The sequence below is a fragment of the Phlebotomus papatasi genome, chromosome 2, assembly GCF_024763615.1.
Source record: "Phlebotomus papatasi isolate M1 chromosome 2, Ppap_2.1, whole genome shotgun sequence".
NCBI classification, from domain to species: Eukaryota; Metazoa; Arthropoda; class Insecta; order Diptera; family Psychodidae; genus Phlebotomus; species Phlebotomus papatasi.
In genome coordinates this window covers 20,134,888-20,153,616 of record NC_077223.1, presented here as the reverse complement: position 1 = coordinate 20,153,616, position 18,729 = coordinate 20,134,888, and the positions used below count along the sequence as shown (strand labels likewise).

At 34.7% G+C, this 18,729-nt stretch overlaps 1 protein-coding gene across 1 annotated transcript in view; it reads right to left on the bottom strand.

The window, feature by feature from the left end:
* The window catches only part of LOC129803010 (dystrobrevin beta), a 31,357-nt gene continuing 12,628 nt past the window's right edge, over nt 1–18,729 (bottom strand). The window contains exons 2-9 of the mRNA XM_055849295.1: nt 16,649–16,769; nt 16,256–16,555; nt 12,040–12,925; nt 6,202–6,443; nt 6,003–6,137; nt 1,337–1,447; nt 954–998; nt 1–746 (exon numbers count right to left, since the gene is read on the bottom strand). Coding sequence (XP_055705270.1) covers nt 643–746; nt 954–998; nt 1,337–1,447; nt 6,003–6,137; nt 6,202–6,443; nt 12,040–12,925; nt 16,256–16,555; nt 16,649–16,769 — 1,944 coding nt within the window. The 3' untranslated portion in view covers nt 1–642. The remainder of the gene's footprint in view (nt 747–953; nt 999–1,336; nt 1,448–6,002; nt 6,138–6,201; nt 6,444–12,039; nt 12,926–16,255; nt 16,556–16,648; nt 16,770–18,729) is intronic.

The window sequence follows — 18,729 nt, the reverse complement described above, 5'->3', positions numbered from 1 at the left end:
TTTTATGGTAATTATTGTAGGTTCTCTACGAGCTAGCTTCTTCCTTTTATAAAACAATCAGGAAGATTTGATTTGTGCGTGGTTTAGTTGCTTTTTTGTGGAAGAAAGTTTTGCTAAATTGCATGTTTATTAAATTATTTTAGATTGGGACACCTCAGCAGTTAAAAAAAAAGAGTCCTTCGACATTTCTACTACTCTCTACTCACTGCTAATTCTTGCAGGAATTAATGATGCTCCTTCCTATTTTAGGTACTCAGCAAATATATAATATTAGGCCCTACACTTAATACTTTTTAAGTAGATAATTTAAAACTCTCATTTTCTCAATTAAAATTATTAACAATAACAATGTGGAAAACTATACAATTCTACCGCTTGGATGCACATTGCGTGCTTTGCGGAAATACATTGCAAGAAAACTTAAGTAACGGAAGTGTATACGTTATTCTTTTTTTTTAAGGAAATCACCAAAATTGGGAGATTTCGTTCTTCCGCAAGGGAATGTTTTATCTTTCACTCACTCAAATATCCATCTGATGAGATTCTCCGAAGGTAAATTGAACAAAAAAAAAGAGAACCGATTTGCAAAATGCACTTATCAAAGGAATAGATTTTCAAAAGATTTGGCGTTATTTTCTGTCTCTACTTTTGGGTATTTATATTCCACTGAGCAAATTGCTCCTGCCACTGACTATTTGAATTATCCTTCTCACTCCAATCCTGATAATTCTGCGAGTCATCGAAATCTACAAAAAAGAACAATTGATCACCTCATTTTAGAAAGGAAAAAAAGAATCCAAATTTCACTTTTATAGATAAAGAAAATCTCGCTAATAGTCGATAGAACAAATAAAAACATAAAGAAAAACATTTAATTGAAGTAGAAAGATAACCTCAGAGCGACAATTTCAAGGAGAAAAAAAAATTAAATAAATGGAAGATAGTAAACTCACCCAGAGATTTTTGAATATTTTTCGTTGTCTCATCTTCTGATCCTTCTGAAAAAACATTTAACATTCCTCTAATAGTGAAAGAAATAAATTGAAGAAATATCCACAAGTGATTGAATAGACAAAAAATATAAGTACATTTTTTCTCCAAATTAAAAAAAAAATATGCAATATAAATCGTTTGTGCATTGTCCATTCAGATAGACAAAAGAATAATAATAAAAAAAGAAATGCAATGATTTATAAAAATTCCGAAAAAATATTGAGAAATTCAAGAGAATTATTATCACAAAAAAAGAAAAGAAATAAAATCACGGCGTGTAAAATCCATAAATATTTGTGAAGAAAAACAAAGATAGGAGACTCAAAAGCTATTATGTACTCACCAGAATTCAATTCTCGAACAAGAGATGACATGGCATGAGTTACAGAATCAGCTGCAAAGTGCAAATCCGTACGAATTGGCCTGCCGGCTGTTCCAAGATGCGGTGTTCCATCTGCAAAATTCCAAGTATACATAATTTTCTAATTACCAAAAAAGTTATTCGAGAGTGTGAGGTTAGATTTAATCTAACCTAAAAAAGAAACAAACTTCGAATTCTTTTGAAAATTTTATCAGTTTAATTGTTGCAAATATAAAAAGGGGCCAAAGCGTCCACTTCGATACTACATCTCAAAAGTATTTTTGTGATGTATCATCGTACCTAAAATAGCTTAGGACCAGGAGTAATAAAATCAGATTTCGTGAAAAAAAATTACTTAACGTTTCATTAACTATTCAGACTTCTCAAAAATTCCAAGACCTTTCGAATGAACTCAAAATCGATACAATTCTGTTGAGAATGTGCTCTCTAGAGCCTTTCAAACAGTTGACCTTGAAAAATCGTTTTTAGCAATGATTTAACGGTATTTTCGTATATGAATGAATATCATCCTAAGTAATTTTCTAAAGCATATCCGAAAAGGGATGGCAAAGCGTCCCAGGTTTGCGGTGTGCTGGAATTCTGACTCAGATGCTATAAATCCAAGGGGTAACTCATTCCCATTTTTTCTGAAAAGGGTTTCTGGTTTCTCGGGTTTCGCGATGCAATTTTTGGGTTTCTCGGGTTTCGCGATGCAATTTTTGGGTTTCTCGGGTTTCGCGTAGCAGAAATTGGCTTTCTTGGGTTTCGAGATGCAATTCTTGGGTTTCTCGGGTTTCGCGATGCAATTTTTGGGTTTCTCTGGTTTCGCGTAGCAGAAATTGGCTTTCTTGGGTTTCGAGATGCAATTCTTGGGTTTCTCGGGTTTCGCGATGCAATTTTTGGGTTTCTCTGGTTTCGCGTAGCAGAAATTGGCTTTCTTGGGTTTCGAGATGCAATTCTTGGGTTTCTCGGGTTTCGCGATGCAATTTTTGGGTTTCTCTGGTTTCGCGTAGCAGAAATTGGCTTTCTTGGGTTTCGAGATGCAAAGAGTGGGTTTCTCGGATTTCGCGATGCAGAAATTGGCTTTCTTGGGTTTCGAGATGCAATTTTTGGGTTTCTCATGACTCGCGATGCAATTCGTGGGTTTCTCGGGTTTCGCGATGCAAAAAGTGAGTTTCTCGGGTTTCGCGATGCAAGGAGTGGGTTTCTCAGTTTTCGCGATGCAATTCTTGGGTATCGCGGGTTTCGAGATGCAATTTTTGGGTTTCTCAGGTTTCGCGATGCAATTCGTGGGTTTCTCGGGTTTCGCGATGCAGAAATTGGGTTACTCGGGTTTCGAGATGCAATTTTTGGGTTTCTCTGGTTTCGCGATTCAGAAATTGGCTTTCTTGGGTTTCAAGATGCAATTTTTTGGTTTCTCAGGTCTCGCGATGCAAAAAGTGAGTTTCCTCGGGTTTCGCGATGCAATTTTTGGGTTTCTCGGGTTTCGCGATGCACAGAGTGGGTTTCTCGGGTTTCGCGATGCAATTTTTGGGTTTCTCGGGTTTCGCGATGCAGACATTGGGTTCCTCAGGTTTCGCGATGCAGAAATTGAGTTTCTCATGTTTCGAGATGCAATTTTTGGGTTTCTCGGGTTTCGCGATGCAGACATTGGGTTCCTCGGGTTTCGCGATGCAATTTTTGGGTTTCTCGGGTTTCGCGATGCAGACATTGGGTTCCTCGGGTTTCTAGATGCAATTTTTGGGTTTCTCGGGTTTCGCGATGCAATTCTTGGGTTTCTCGGGTTTCGCGATGCAAAAAGTGGGTTTCGCGATGCAGAAATTGGGTTTCTCGGGTATCGCGAAGCGTTTCTCGCACAATTGACGAGGGTTTCTCAATATAAGTTACACCTTGTATAAATCCGTAATCGAGTAACCCTGTTGTTTAAAATCTATTTCTAACTCAGTCAGGACTTATCTGAGGACCTTTTTAACCAAATTTTCCTATAGAATACCTTACGATGGATGACGTGCTAGACTGATTTCGACACATTAAACCATTCTGAATTGTTGTTGTTTTCTGGCCTGTGGAACCGGTGGCAACCAAAATTCCGAGTCATATGTTTATGTAAATACTATATTGTGTTATGGATTATTGATTTTCGTTATTTAATGTAGTCAGCAAAGATATTCACGATCATTCCATATGCTTTCGTAGTCTCAAAAATCTATTAGAGCCTCTAAAAAGAAAGTTCTATATTTTCTCCAAATTCTCATAGTTTTTCTCTATCGAAACTTGGAAAATTAATTGTCAAGATATTAAATGATTATTGACATTACACTAAAATTTTGTTATTTTTTAGATGCTTGAAATAAATTTGAGTTTATTACAGTGGTCCTATTTTATTGTCCGAATACATTATCACTATTCATGTACTATATATCAAAATAGAGATCTCTAATGGTCAAAACAACACTTGTTCGACGTACGGATATCACTTGAACATTTCTACATCAAAATTATTTCAACGCACTCGAATAAAAAATTACAAGAGTTAAAAAAGTAGGTTTATCAGAGGTGGTCCTATTATTTTTGCCACGAAAAATTTCGAAAATGAAAGAAATCGTAGAAGCCATTTTCGAAATAAACCAAAAAACATGGTTTTGGAGTTGAAGGCAGAGGTGGAGGAAAAAAGAAAAACAGACTGTTATATAGTTAATGTTGACTTATGGGGGTCGTCGAAGACCCAAGCGAAGACCGGAAGTTGATCTCTTACTGTTTAGCCTCTAGTCGTGTTATAAATTGAAAAAAAAGTGGATTATATAACTGCTCTCTCTTTAAATATTTTAATCCGATTTTGATGATTTTAAGTGGTTCGAATAGCTGATAAATCTTTCCACTAGTTTTTCAAAGACTGATTATAAGTATTTTTTAAGGAAAAGGAATCCAAAATGATATCAATTTGTAAAGACGAAAACATTTACACAGTAGGGTAAATGTCCTAATTCAAAACCATTTCCAGACGCTTTAACTTTGACAGAAGGTTCAACACATTAAGTTCAATGTTTTTCTGAAGAGAATTGCATAAATTTGCTCCTCGACTCTTCTAGAATGCTACTGTTTAGTGGAAATACTTTAAATATAATTTGAAAACTTCTTAAATACAAGAAAAATACGCGAGTGTAAAATGATACTATTGGAAACAAATTAATCCAAATGGAGATAAGGAAAATTTTCTAATTGGAGACAAACAATGTATAAGTGGAACCGCGACAAAAGGCTTCCAAAACCTTGTTGAGTTGCTCTTGAGCGCAGAATTTATTCTTATTCATGGTCTTTTCTCCTTTCCCATCTAAAACAATAAGAAAATCTCTCCAAAAAAATCATATTTCCGGGGTTTCCTATTGAAGCATTTGCAGACACTTCAGAAAAACCCTTTTTGTTCACGAAATAGGTAATTATTTCATTTAAAAACTTCACGTACCTTTAACAATAAAGATTAGCACTTAATTTAACTAAAATTAGCCAGAAATATGACATAAATGTTAAACAAAACGAATAAACAACAGTCACCTCATTGTGTTTTTCATTGGAAAACATGGTCGATCGATGAAAAATTCGATAGTGAAAAGGTACACTTTTAATTTTTCTGAGAAATTAACAAATTAAAATTTGTGAATATGATTGGGTTTTCGCTTTATTTGGAGCAAAATTAACTAAATAATGAAAGTGAGGTATAGAAAATATGTAAATATAATAATTTAGTACTGTATTTGTCATGAAAACAATGACGTTTCCATTTGGAGTAGTTAAAAATTTCCATTTAGAGCAGGTTTTGAATTAGCTTAATTTTCCCTAATTGGGTTTTCTTTACGAATTTCAAATTATGAAATTTCTGATCAAGGAAATGTTCTTAAGTGTTTAAATATCTGATCTTGATGAAGCCCGTGGGTTTAATGGGTTTCATAGTCAGAAAGTTTTCTAAAGACACCAGGAAGACTTTTCCTTGAAAAAGTACCGGGAAATTGATCAAAAATTGGATGGAAAATGTTCTTTCCGAGTCTTAAAAGCTTTCCTGCAGTTTCTTTCAAAAGTTCGCCAAAAATTTCATGCTAAACCGATTTTGATTATTTTTGGCAGTATGGAAACCTTTATAGAATCCCTAAAACCTTTTCTAAAGCGAAATTTGCGCCTTAGAAATTTTATTTTTAGATTTCATTCAACATTTCTTTAAAAAAAATCACCATAAATTCATTTTTATTCCAAACTGAATAATTTCCAGTTTTGCGGAGAGCTCAAAATGTCTAACAAGCCAGTAAAGTCATTTTTATTCATTTTAAGCAAACGCAAGCTTATTATTAATTTGTAAGCTTACGAAAAAATACATATAACTCTTTCAAGTTGTTTCCAAGCAAAACAAATGAACATATTTAAATTTTAAATGTTGTTTTTTTCATTCAAGCTTTGTTTGTTAAGCACAAACATCCAAAGAATCGGATCAATATGCATAAGAAATTTAATATGTCAATATGCCCCTTGAAATTTTTATTTAATTACTCTGTTCAACAAAAAGACAAAGAATTTAGATATTGAATTTCTCGTCTCCAGTTTAACTACAATTCAACATTAAAATATGTGTAAACAATGAAGAAAATAGGATAGAACTTACTTGATGGTGGAGCTGCAGCAAAGTTTGATCTTCCATCTCCACCCAATTGCGGCATATTATCATTCAAATTGTTTCCGGGAATACCAGTCATTTGCGTCTGGTGTGCCGTATTCCTCGTGATGGTATTCTGAGGACCTACAAAAGTGGTCAATTTATTAGGGACTCTGCCCTAAAAATTGATGATAAAAAGCAAGCGCACCTTGTGGCAGAGGAGGGCTCTTTCCTGAACGTGGACTGGAGTTTGGCGTAGACCGAGGACTGGAAGTTTGATGATTCTTCAGCATACGCATCAATCCCTCCAGTTGGGCCATCAATTGACGCCGTGAGTCCTGGAGAGCACCTAAATGACCCTCAAGTTCGCCCTTTCTCTGCCTCAGTGCCCTCAGTTCATTCATCAGTGCCGGACTCTCCTGATTCATCTGCTCTGCCTCTTGCTGCCGTCTGAATTTCCAGTATCAATGCCAAATTAATTATTCACAGAGAAATGCCAAATTTGCTACATATACATCTCTTCTGAATTGTTTATCAGCAATCATTTTGGCGGTTGCAGACTGATTCAATTTTTATTGAGAGCATTGATTATTCATTAAATCTTCGTAACTCCATACGAGAAAATGTAATTTGTAAAAATTTTAGGAGAGAAACAAGTCAATTTTATTGAGAACGTAACACTATTTCTAAAATAGATTTATTTTATGGTCGATATCGTCGATACCATTTACCGTTTAGCCTCTAGTTCGATTAATAAATGAACAAGGGGTGATTCATTTTATATCTCATTGACAAGGGGAAAGGTGTCTTGTTTCTAAAAACTGAAATTTTCTTCTATTTTTTTTTTAAAATAATTTTGGAAGGCCTCTCATCAAATTTTCCATTGCGCGATTTTTTTTGATTTGTCAAAAATGTCAGCAATTTTTTTGGGTTTCGTGTATAATTTCAAAGTTTCTGCCAAACTATTGATGTTCTAATGATTCTCGGAAAACTGACAGAAAAAGACAGCGGCCACCAAAATCTCGTCAAAATTTTGTCAAAAGGATGTTGCTTTCCAATTTGCAAAACTTTTTGTCATATTTTATACGGAAAAACATCCTTTTGACAATCTTTATTAAAATCCAGTGGGCGGCAACCGATTTGAAAAAAAAAATCTTGAATTTTCAAGGTACAGTAGACTCTCCCAAATTCGGGCATTTGGGACCGAAATGTCAACTGAATTAGAGAGAAATTCGGGCAGCAAACTGTTTGAAATGCAACGATTTTTTGTTCATCTGAATACTCATATTGAGTTTATATGCTCATTGCTATTATAAATTTCATGAAAACCTCTTAATAATGCAAAATCACATCAAAGCTAAAACAAATCATGACAAATTTGAGCATATTTGCTTCATTTGATAATCATAATCGACCTTGAAAAATGACAACAAACTTTTTTGAATTTAACTGCCGTCCAAATTATAACGTAGCCCGATCTTAAAAGAGCCGAATTAGCGAGAGTCTACTGTATCTACACATTGGAGCATATTTCATGGAAATTAATTTCAAAAATTTTTGAAAAACAAATTCCTATTTTTGAAGAAAAATACTTCCAAATGTGTTTGTTTTCCCTCAAAATTTTTTGACAGATCGCTAACCATTCCCAAGTCTCTTATAATGTCTACACACTAGAAGCAATTTTCGTCAAAAATTGCCTTTTTAAAAAAAATCTGACGTTTCTGTCTACACAGATGGAGGAAATTTTCTTTAAAAGGGCATTTTTTAAAGAAATTTCTCCTAGTGTGTAGGTGTAGAGGCCATTACTCTTGGGATTGTTTTTCATGAAAATTTCTTGCATCACTACTGGGAAGAATAAGAAAAGTCTTTATGGAAGTTCTTTGGGATAGTATTTAGTGAATTTTATGTGGAAAATTTTCCAAAAATGCAAAGGAAGAGTGTTTTTCTGAAAATATCGTTTCTGGGGATATCCTACCCAGCTTTGAAGGAACATTTCCTCTGATTTTTCTTCAGAAATTGACGGAAGTTAATCCATCTGTAACTGTAATATTCTTAAAGAGTGCTACAGTATAGTGATAGTCAGTGGATTCGAACTCTATGGAAGCAGGAAATTGACAGACTCTTTGGCATCTTAATTGACTTTTCGGAATGCGCGAATCCAGAAACTACCCGAAAAAGTGAACTTACATCCAGGAGCATCGTCCCGAGTGGAGCAGGAGCTGTCCACTCTGTCTCTATAAATGTTTCTGCAAAAGTCTCAGAAACAACAAATTTTCATGAAAGAAATCCCGAATAGTGATGGTTTCCTTCAAAAATTCTGTCAAAAATTACTTTGTAGAATTTAGTTTCAATGTGCAGCGAATAATTTCTTACAAAAATGTTTGATGAAAATTACCTTGAATTGGATAAAACCTATCTTTTTGTCAAAAATTTTCACCAATGTGTGGGCATCTTTTTGAAGAACATTTCTTGAAGTAAATTTTTCTAGAAATTTCTCATAATATGTGTAGGTAATACACCTTAAGGCGTCTACACCTTGGAAGCCATTTTCGCCAAAAATTGCATTTTTGGCAGAATTTTGACGTTTCCATCTACCATTTTAGGCAATTTCTTTAAAAAAAAACCGTTTTTGACGAAAATATCTTCCAGTCAGTGTGTAGAGGCCACACATCAGGAATAACCGGAATAACTTTTGTCAGAAATTGCATTTTTCACAGAATTTTGGCGTTTCAACTTACAGCAGTACGGACAATTTCTTTCAAAAAATATATTTTTGAAGAAAATTTATCCCAATGTGTAGAGGCCTTTATAGGAGAACATCCTTTCAACAAATTTCTCTTGTTAAAATGTCAAAACTTTTTTTCAGTGTAATCGAAACGTTTTCATAATTTATTGGAACACTTCTTAATATATTTCTTGAGTTTTTTCAGAAAATTGCCTGTTTTCCTCAGGTTCTAGAGGTTTCGCAAAACTTCTTTAAGGCTTATTGCAAAATTTTTTTTGGTGGTTTCTCTGGTATTTTAGTTAATTTCTTGGGTTTCTTATAAATGTTTCAAAGTTAAACTTTGTGGGTTAATATAGTGTTCTGAAACGTTTTGAAGGTTTTGAAGTGAATTTCTTTTAGGTGTTGTCGCGATATTCTTTGAGGTGTTCTCGGAAACCATCCTAGGGTTATTCGTGTTTTTAGAAACTTCTTCTCGTACTTCTTGAAAAAAAAGTGTTTCATGAAGCTTTTTATGATTTCTGGAGTATTTCCTGGCTGCCCCATCGCCTGACACTTATGAAATCTGATAATACTTTTAAATTAGGGGGAGGCTTTGATCGTTCGCATATACGCTACCTTCGGACACTTCATATTTCTCCCATATTCCTTTATGAATCTGACATATGGCTTTATATTGTAATAGCTAACCTTAAATCCCATCTTTCCTGAAAAAATTGAGAGTCTAATCCTTTTTTCCTAGTTTCAGGAAGCAAAAAATAAAAACAGGTCAAAAACTGTAATTTTGCTGTGCAATATTTCATACGATTGTGCAGAATTAATATCACTTTTCTGAAAAACTACTATCACAGAGGGTAGAAGGGTTATTAGGAATCAGATTTAAGTAAAAATCTTTTAGGCTGAACAGACACTTTTTGTGGGTGGAACAAAATTCACAAACTTGACTCAGATTCATCGATCGCAAATAGAAGACTGCTTCTTTCAGATATTTTCCAGGAAACTTCATTTTAGATACGATCCCTCATATTCACATCTATTGTAATCTACCGATTTGATCCATCACTAAAAAGGAAAACTTAAAAATCGTAAAATTGATAAACAAGAAGTAATTTGACTCAAATAGGTTGCAGTTGAGTAATTATTAAGCAATTTTGCATTTCTTTGATATAAAAATATTTTTCAAGCTTGCACAAACTGAATGTGCAATGAAAGAATCACATCTGTAATAAGCTCATACAGTTTACAACTGGTTTTTGACAATCTTTGACATAACCTCACTATTGTGTTGTTTTGCATGACAAAGAAAAGAAACTGTCCGTAAGAAGATGTTTTGTGAAAATTTTAGCTTGTTCACCTGCTGAAGCTCAATATCTGTGCTAAATCCCGATTCCTGCAGCTGCAGGAACAGAGAAATCTTCAATGATGCACATTCAAACGTTTTTGTGCATATCCGGCTCCGTGGAGGAATGGTGGAATCTTGTGTAGTCTTCTCGCTTGCAGAGTTTTAGTCAATTTTTAGCTTTAAAAACTTATTGATTCGTGTAAATTTGGTGATATTTGGACTTTTCAAGAAAGTATTCATCAGATTTAACCGTTTCCGGAGTGAAATTCTCGTAGAATCAAGCAAAAAAATGGTTTTTAATGTCAATAAAACATCTCTCAGAAAAGTTCCAAAAAAGTGATATTAAAATGTTTTATTCCTTATAAAAATGGGTTAATCAAGTAGATTAGAGTTCCCTTTAAACAATGATGTGCAACTTTTAGTGTCCGGTGCAAAATTTACGGTGAAAATGGGATGTTCAATGATGGCGTGAATCGTGTGCGATAATAGAAACTTGATTCATCTATCGGATAAATCGCCATTAAATTTTCATTTTCCTCTGGAGGAAAATCTAAGGATTTCCTGGGATTATGTTTGGTGGGATTATGAACCTTATAAGTAAGACATTTTTTTGGCATAGTTGGAGAATCCATACGGTTTGCATGGTAGTCAGAAAAAATCACTGAACTTGAACATCATTTTAGTATGCGAAAGTTCAAAGCCTCCCCCTACTCCTCGAAAAACACCAACAATTTACTGCACTTGATTCCACAGGGCCAAGGGACTGACTATCCCATCTTTGTATAAGAAAAAATAATAATGTAATGCCCTAAAAATCTCGCTTGCAAGAAGGCCTTGTTCCTCTACGGAACATTGTTCCAGTTGTTCTACCATTATAATAATTATTATTATTGTTATTAAGCTTCTAAGGTTTCGTAAAACTTTTTAAGGGCTTTTTGCAACGTTTTTTTTTTATTTTCCTGGACCTTACGAAACAATCTCTAGTTTCCCAAGTTTCGTTTTTTTTTAAAAGGTTTCTCGGGATCGTTTAGAGTTGCTCTGAAAATTTTTTGGGTTTCTTGAAACCATTTTGATGGTTTCTTATATTTAATGATTTTTTTTAGAGATCTAACAAAGATGATTGGTTTTTATGGATTTTACGATACAGTCCTTGCGTTTTTCGCGTTTACCGAAACTTATCCAGGGTTTCTTGAAACAAATTGTTAGATTGCTAGTGTTCGTAGAACCTTGTGAAAGTTTTCTTGGTTTGATAATTCTTAAGGGTTTCTTCAAAAAATTCTTGCATTTTTTTGTTTTTTTTTTCATTCGGGATTCGCGAAACATTTCTTGGACAATTGGCAAGGAATTTTCTATATGATATGCCCCTTACCGGATTATGATAATTCTTGCCATCCTTCCATTTTCAGACTTTCAAATTATAGAAATATTGTCCTTTAGGATGAAAGGAGCCGGTATTTATCAAATTTGAGAGATAATATTATTTTCTAAACACTGAGAGAAATCCGAAAAAGTTAAAATAACATTCTGGAAATGTTAATTATTGATCTCTGCATTATTGATCCGAAATCGGTGTAAATATTACCCTTTTCAGGTGTATTGGGGGTTAAAGTTACCCTTTTTCATGTTATTTTTACCCTTCAAAAGGTGTAAAATTAACATTAAAAAATGTTGATATATTTTTACACCTAAAAAGTGTTAAAGTTATGAGGAAAAAAGTTAATCGCACCCTGTTTTTTCTCAATGAAAATGTTAATTTTACTTTGCAGTATTGATCCGAAATCGGTGTAAATATCACCCTTTTTAGGTGTATTGGGGGTTAAAGTTACCCTTTTTTCTGTTAATTTTACGCTTAAAAAGGAGTAAAATTAACATTAAAAATGTTGATATATTTTTACACCTAAAAAAGAGTTAAAGCTCTGAGGAAAAAAAGCTAATCGCACCCTTTTTCTCAGTGAACGTATATAAAGTTTGCAAGAACTCACCTCAGTCGAGCAATTTCTCGCATAATCTCCTTATTCTTGGCCTCCAGCTGAGCAATAAGCTCCCTCTGCTGACGTGCCCCATCCACATTGACATTCTCAGACGGAGGAGCATTTGGGGTGCGATTTTCCTGCGCCAATCGGGCTGCATAGCGTGCAATCAGTCTGTGCTCCTCATCATTTGACATCACAGCCGCCCTGTTCAGCGACGTCCCAGCACTCTCCATAGAGCAACCCGTGGCCCTCGAATCCAGCGTGCTACTCCGCTCAAAGAGTCCAGCCATCGCTCCAGCATCGCTAAAGCCATTGTGGGACGGCAATGGCGACGGTGGCACGATATGAGAGAGATTTAGAGTCTTCTCTGGCTGTTCTGGGAATCGTGGTAGAGCCTGAGTCGGCTTATCGGGTACACAGCGAAAACTCTTGCGCAACGAATGACCAATTTGTTTGCTGGGTGACTTGTAGGTGGAATATTCCTTGACTTCGTGGTCAGTCAGATGACTGAGGGAGACACGTCCGTGCCAGAAGCAATCCTGACACAGTTGATACGCATGGCATTTCTGACAACGGTAGCGAAACCCAGTAAAATTCTCTCTGTGGCATACGGAACAGATTGTGGGATGTACAACATTTTCCACACTGGCCATCCGATGCAACAGTGGCAACCACACGAGACACGGCGGACCCGGTTCTGACATCAGGGCCACCATGAAGTCATTGACGGTAACTTTGGAATCCAGCGGAAAGAGCTCCGTCTCGAGATTTTCCGTATAATGAAATGTTGGGGACTCATAGACAGCGGCTGTTAGAGTGAGAACTTCCTTTAAGTACTCACCCAGTTTGAAATGCAGCAAGTGTCCCATCCCATCGGAGATTTGGGAGAAGACATCTGCCACATAAGAAACATTTAAAGATCTTCTTAAAAACTTTGTAAATTTGACGGAAAAAGATTTGGCAAAAAAACTATATTGCTCGTTAAATTAAATGAAATGAACCATTAATTTTTTGAAGATAAAGAAAATTTTAAAAGTATACCTAGTTCTTGGAAAAAACAGCATACAAATGATCTTAATAAAACATTTTTTGTTCATGCTAATTACTAATTAATGAAAATGAATAATTGACAAAGAAAAGTTCTATTGCGTAAATCCTTATTTTTACAAGGAATTTACATTTTCCGGATTCCCTTATCAATTTTGAGATTAAGAAATATTTAGTTATCGGTTAAGAACAAGAGGTAACTCATATTGAGAAACCCTCGTCAATTGTCAGAGAAACGCTTCGCGAAACCCGAGAAACCCAAGAATTGCATCGCGAAACTCGAGAAACCCAAAAATTGCATCGAGAAACCCAAAAATTGCATCTCGAAACCCGAGAAACCCAAAAATTGCATCGCGAAACCCGAGAAACCAGAAACCCTTGACAGAAAAAATGGAAATGAGTTACCCCTTGGTTCAGAACTGATTCATCGCCAATTCGTAATCGGGCTGAACCGATTCTAAAGTGTCCGGAATTCCAAGACCTTTGAAATGAGTCCACACCTGCGCAAATTAAATGAGGAATAGACTCTCTAGAGTCCTTTTGACTTTTGACCTTAAAAATCCTTGATTGCACATTGCTCCTTAGAAATAACACATAATAGAAGACCAAGTCTATTTTTTATAAGTTCGAGATTTTTTGTCCTAGGAGTTTTCAAAAGTAATATTAATCACAAAAATAGCTAAAACTTCCACTCATTTTATTTGCTTGCGTAATTAGTTTGAAATAAAGTAGCAGAAAAATTATTCAATTTTGTTATTTTATTAAAATTGGGGCGCAATCCACCCTTATTTCAAAAATGTATCCTTTATTTAAAATTGCAAGAGACCAATCTTATCCAGAAAAATAAAAAGGGGTGCGAATGTGAAATACTTGAACTCGTGATTTGGTTTATATATCAAAAGTAGCTTCCTGTTATTTTTGCCTAGATGAATAAAGTTCTTTAGAGGTACAACTCATGGAGAAAATTAATTATATTCATAAGTTCGAGAATACCGCAAAATGTCCGGTTTAAAAAAAGTTATATCGATTTGAACCGATTTATAAATCGTTCTGAAATTCGCCTAAATTAGTTTAGAAGTACAGGGAGTTCCGGCTTAAGTGAGCCCGGATTGAAAGGATTTTATGAATTGCCTAGTATTAGGTGTTCATTTCATAAAATAATTTTTGAATTGCCCATAAAATTGACGCTGCAAATAGGCCGAAAAATTGGCACCGAATAGGGGGAAGTGGGGCACCTTTGAAAGTGGGGCACTTTTGAAATTGGGATTTTTCAAGTATTTTTAAATAAAATTGAGCCTTATCGTGATATAATTTAGCTTGTCAATCTGTTTGTCCAGCTAAATGACATCACGATATGGCTCAATTTTGTTTAGAAATAGGTGAAAAGTCGCAATTTCAAAGGTGCCCCAGTTTCAAAGGTGTCCCACTTCCCCCTATGGTTTGCATACATCACGACGTTTCTTTATCTTTTTACAAAGATATCTCCTGTGGGTATGCAAATTTTCGATGTCACTTTGGTGACGCGGGCTTTTCTACGGTCCCGAAAATTTCTTTCTAAGCGGAAGTCCCTGTAATACAATTGATTTTCGTACAAAAGTTCATTACCGATCGCAACCGGTTCAAATTTGTCATAAATACTAAGACATTTTCAAAAACAAAAACTAATCAATAAAAAAAATGTCCTCTAAATAGCGCTTTTTAACTTTTGATTTGAAAAATTGTTATTAAACTTGATTCGATAGGATTTTCGTATCTTTACCGTATTTTTACGTATGGCTTTGGAGTAATACAATTGATTTCCGGATAAAAAATAATTAGGGTAAATTAAGCTAATTCAAAACCTGCTCCAAATGGAAATTTTTCGCTACTCCAAATGGAAACGTCATTGTTTTCATGATAAATACACTACTAAATTACTATATTTATATATTTTCTATACTTCAGTTTCATTATTTAGTTAATTTTGCTCCAAATAAAGCGAAAATCTATTCATATTCACAAATTTTAACTTGTTAATTTCTCAGAAAAATTAAAAGTGTACCTTTTCACAATCGAATTTTTTATAGTTCGACCATGTTTTCCAATGAAACACACAATAAGGTGATTGTTGTTTATTCATTTTGTTTAATATTTATGTCATATTTCTGGCTAATTTTAGTTAAATTAAGTGCTAATTTTTATTGTTAACGGTACGTGAAGTTTTCAAATGAAATAATTACCTATTTCATGAACAAAAAGGGTTTTTCTGAAGTGTTTGCAAATGCTTCAATAGGAAACCCCAGAAATATGATTTTTTGGAGAGATTTTTTTATTGTTTTAGATGAGAAAGGAGAAAAGACTAGGAATAAAAACAAATCCTGCAATGAGGAGCAACTCAACAAGGTTTTGGAAACCTTTCGTCGCGGTTTCACTTATACCCTGTTTGTCTCCAATTAGAAACTTTCCCTTGTCTCCATTTGGATTAATATCTTTCCAATTGAAGCATCTTACGCTCGCGTATTTTTCTTGTATTTAAGAAGTTTTCAAATTATATTTAAAAAATTTTCACTAAACAGTAGCATTCTAGAAGAGTCAAGGAGCAAATTTATGTAATTGTCTTCAGAAAAAAATGAGCTTAATGTGTTGAATCTTCTGTCAAAGTTAAAGCGTCTGGAAATGGTTTTGAATTAGGACATTTACCCTACATCCTTTTTTTTCTCAAAAGTTTAATATATGTCTGTTCCACTTTTTTGCACTTTTCTTCTTCTTCTTCATCTTCTTTTGAATGTCACAAATTTACTTAATCCAATTTCGATCGCGAGTTTGAGAAAAAAAGAGATGTGAATTTTGATTTTACAAATAACTGTTCCAAATATGAGCCTAATGCCTAATCTGTTTTAAGTATCCCAAGTTCATTCAATCTCTTTTTAATTTATTTTTTATAAGAATGTTTGGATATACTAGAATTTGAAAAAAGCTAAAAAAAAAAAGAATAAATTTGCACTTGAAAGATTTTTGGACTTTTCTTGCTCATTAAAGAAACCGTGTGAATTTATTATCGTATCAAGTTTATTAATCAAAATCAATCATTTCTATCGAACACCCTTTAGTTCAACTCTATCAATTGTTTTCAAATCAGTGCTACATGCGAAAGCATTCGTTACGCATTATCATGGTATATGAAGGTTAATCTACTCACATCGCAATTTATCCACCAACTTTCCAGCACACATAGTTGCCAGAGCCACTTTAATGGAGAAAACCTTGATTTTCCCCGAATTATCAGTGGTGTAGGCGGCCAAGAGCCAGTTGAGTAGTAGGCTCGCCTTAGAGTCCACCGGGACTTGCTGAGCCGTGGGAAGGCGCTTGTTCAAATTGTGATAGAGTGAAGATACGAGAGTCTCCAGACGAGCTACACTCACTTCACTCTGTGGCTCAAGGGTGTTTAATCCATTTTCGCGAAACGCCTCAATTACATTATAGATATCCACGAGGTGTACTGCATTATTGAACGATGAAGAGAAGCAAATTCATCAATAATTTCAATACAATATGGCAAGGGCAAAAAAAAGTGAATGCTCAAATTACGTACAATTGGTGGATTTTTGAATATGTCGCAACTTTGATGCTGTGCGATACGATGCAAATCGTATGGAATCGAAAGATTGCAAACGCAAATCTTGTAACACTGCAATTCGTGGTTCAAGTTCCATCTGAAAGAAAGAAGAAAATATATGGAAAATTGATGAGGAAAACGTGATAAATTCCAAGAACTTTCCAAAAGCCCCACCGTAGCTTTTTTTCATCACAAAACTCCAGGAAAACTCTTTGAAAATGTAACCACAAAAAAAACAACCCAACTTTTCCATCACAGAAAATGCACATGGAAGGTGCCTCTGTCCAGGTGTCTCGAACAATTGTTGTAAATTGCCTTAAAAGTATTGTTTTAAATACCAATGAAAAATGTGTTAAAAAATTAACTTTAGCACATTAAAGTTCTAATCTCTATTTTTATCGTTATGGTTTGAAATGGAATTGTAGCTAACTTCATTCTGATCTATCCGCCATGTTTATTTTTGTGCTACAGCTGTCATGCAGTTTTCAAAATTTTCATAGTCATCACACGTGTAAAATGTTATTCAGTGTTTTGTGATGCAAAATTGTGTTAGAAGGCTGTTTAACTTAGTAATCTTCATAAGATATTCATGCATGAATATTTGCTATATCATTCATTCCAAGTGCAAGAGAGAAGTAATGTTTTAAAGGCCAAATTTTGCATGAAATGCAATTGGGAATTCATACTTAAAAATAGAGAATATCTCATCTATTTTTCCTATAATTTGGCATTCCGTTAATAACTTTTAGGGCAGAATCACATTGGCAATAAAATGCTCGCCGTAGCCTCACCGTATTTCGTAAATTTAATTTTAATAATAATAATAATAATAATAATATACTTTATTCACAAAAATAGGATCATACCTTTTACAATTGTGAAAGAAAAAAAGGAAATATTGAAAATAAAAATGTACAGAAAGAATTAAAAATGAAAAGAAAAAAAATAAGTGAAAAAAAAAGAAAAAGAGTATCCATCCTAAGCTTCTCCGGCCTCTATTTAGCTTCTCCGGACTCTCTATCCAAGAGAGAGTTGTATTGAAGATTATACATAGGTTTTTCACCTGATCAGAAAAAGGAATAGTTTCACCGTAAAGGTGCAATGGATAGAAGTCAATGGCAATTCCTCTTTTAGAAATCACGATAGCTTGTGACTTTTTAGGATTCATAAATAATCCGTTTGATAACGCCCAGTGTTCAATTTTTGGAAAGATTAGCGTTCATGAGTTGAAAAGCTTGAAGAGGATTAGAAGGCTCACCCTCAACATAGATTGAAGGTCATCAGCATAAAGATGAAAGGAGCAATTCATCAATACCGAGAGTAAATCATTAATGAAGAGAGAAAAAAGCAATGGGCCTAGAATTGAGTCTTGTCCAATGCCCTTATTTAGAAGAGAAGGGGGAGAAAAATTCTCACAATACTTTACGATTAGTGACCTTCCAGTGAAGTAGGATTGTATAAGGGCAACTGCAGAGGATGAAAATTTCAAAATGGAACATAATTTATAGCAAAGGAGATTGTGAGAAAGGCTATCAAAGGCCTTAGTAAAGTCCAACAGGACAAGAATCACGAAGCGACCTCGATCCATAGAAGACGCAATGTCGTGGTTGACTCTCAAGAGAGCCATCGTAGTGCTGTGGCCTTTTCGAAAGCCTGGCTGAAAGTCACAGAGGAGCCTGTTTTCCTCTAAATATTGTGATATCTGCTCGTGGAGAAGAAACTCAAAGGCCTTTGATAGAACAGGAAGAAGGCTAATAGGCCTGAAATCAGAGGGAGATTTGGGATTAGTAATTTTGGGAATCGGTACTACAAGAGCCCGTTTCCAAGAATCAGGGTAATTTGAAGTAGTGATTATATAATTGAAGATATCAGTGAGCACTGGAAGGATTACCGGAAAAAGAATTTTGATGAACTGAAGAGAAACGCTATCACACCCCATAGCATTCGACTTGACACGTGAGATAGCGAAAACTACGTTATCATGCGAAACACAGTTGAAGCTAAAACCCTCCCAGGGCGCGGGGGGCAAAGAAGGAGAAGTCAACGGATCAACAGCA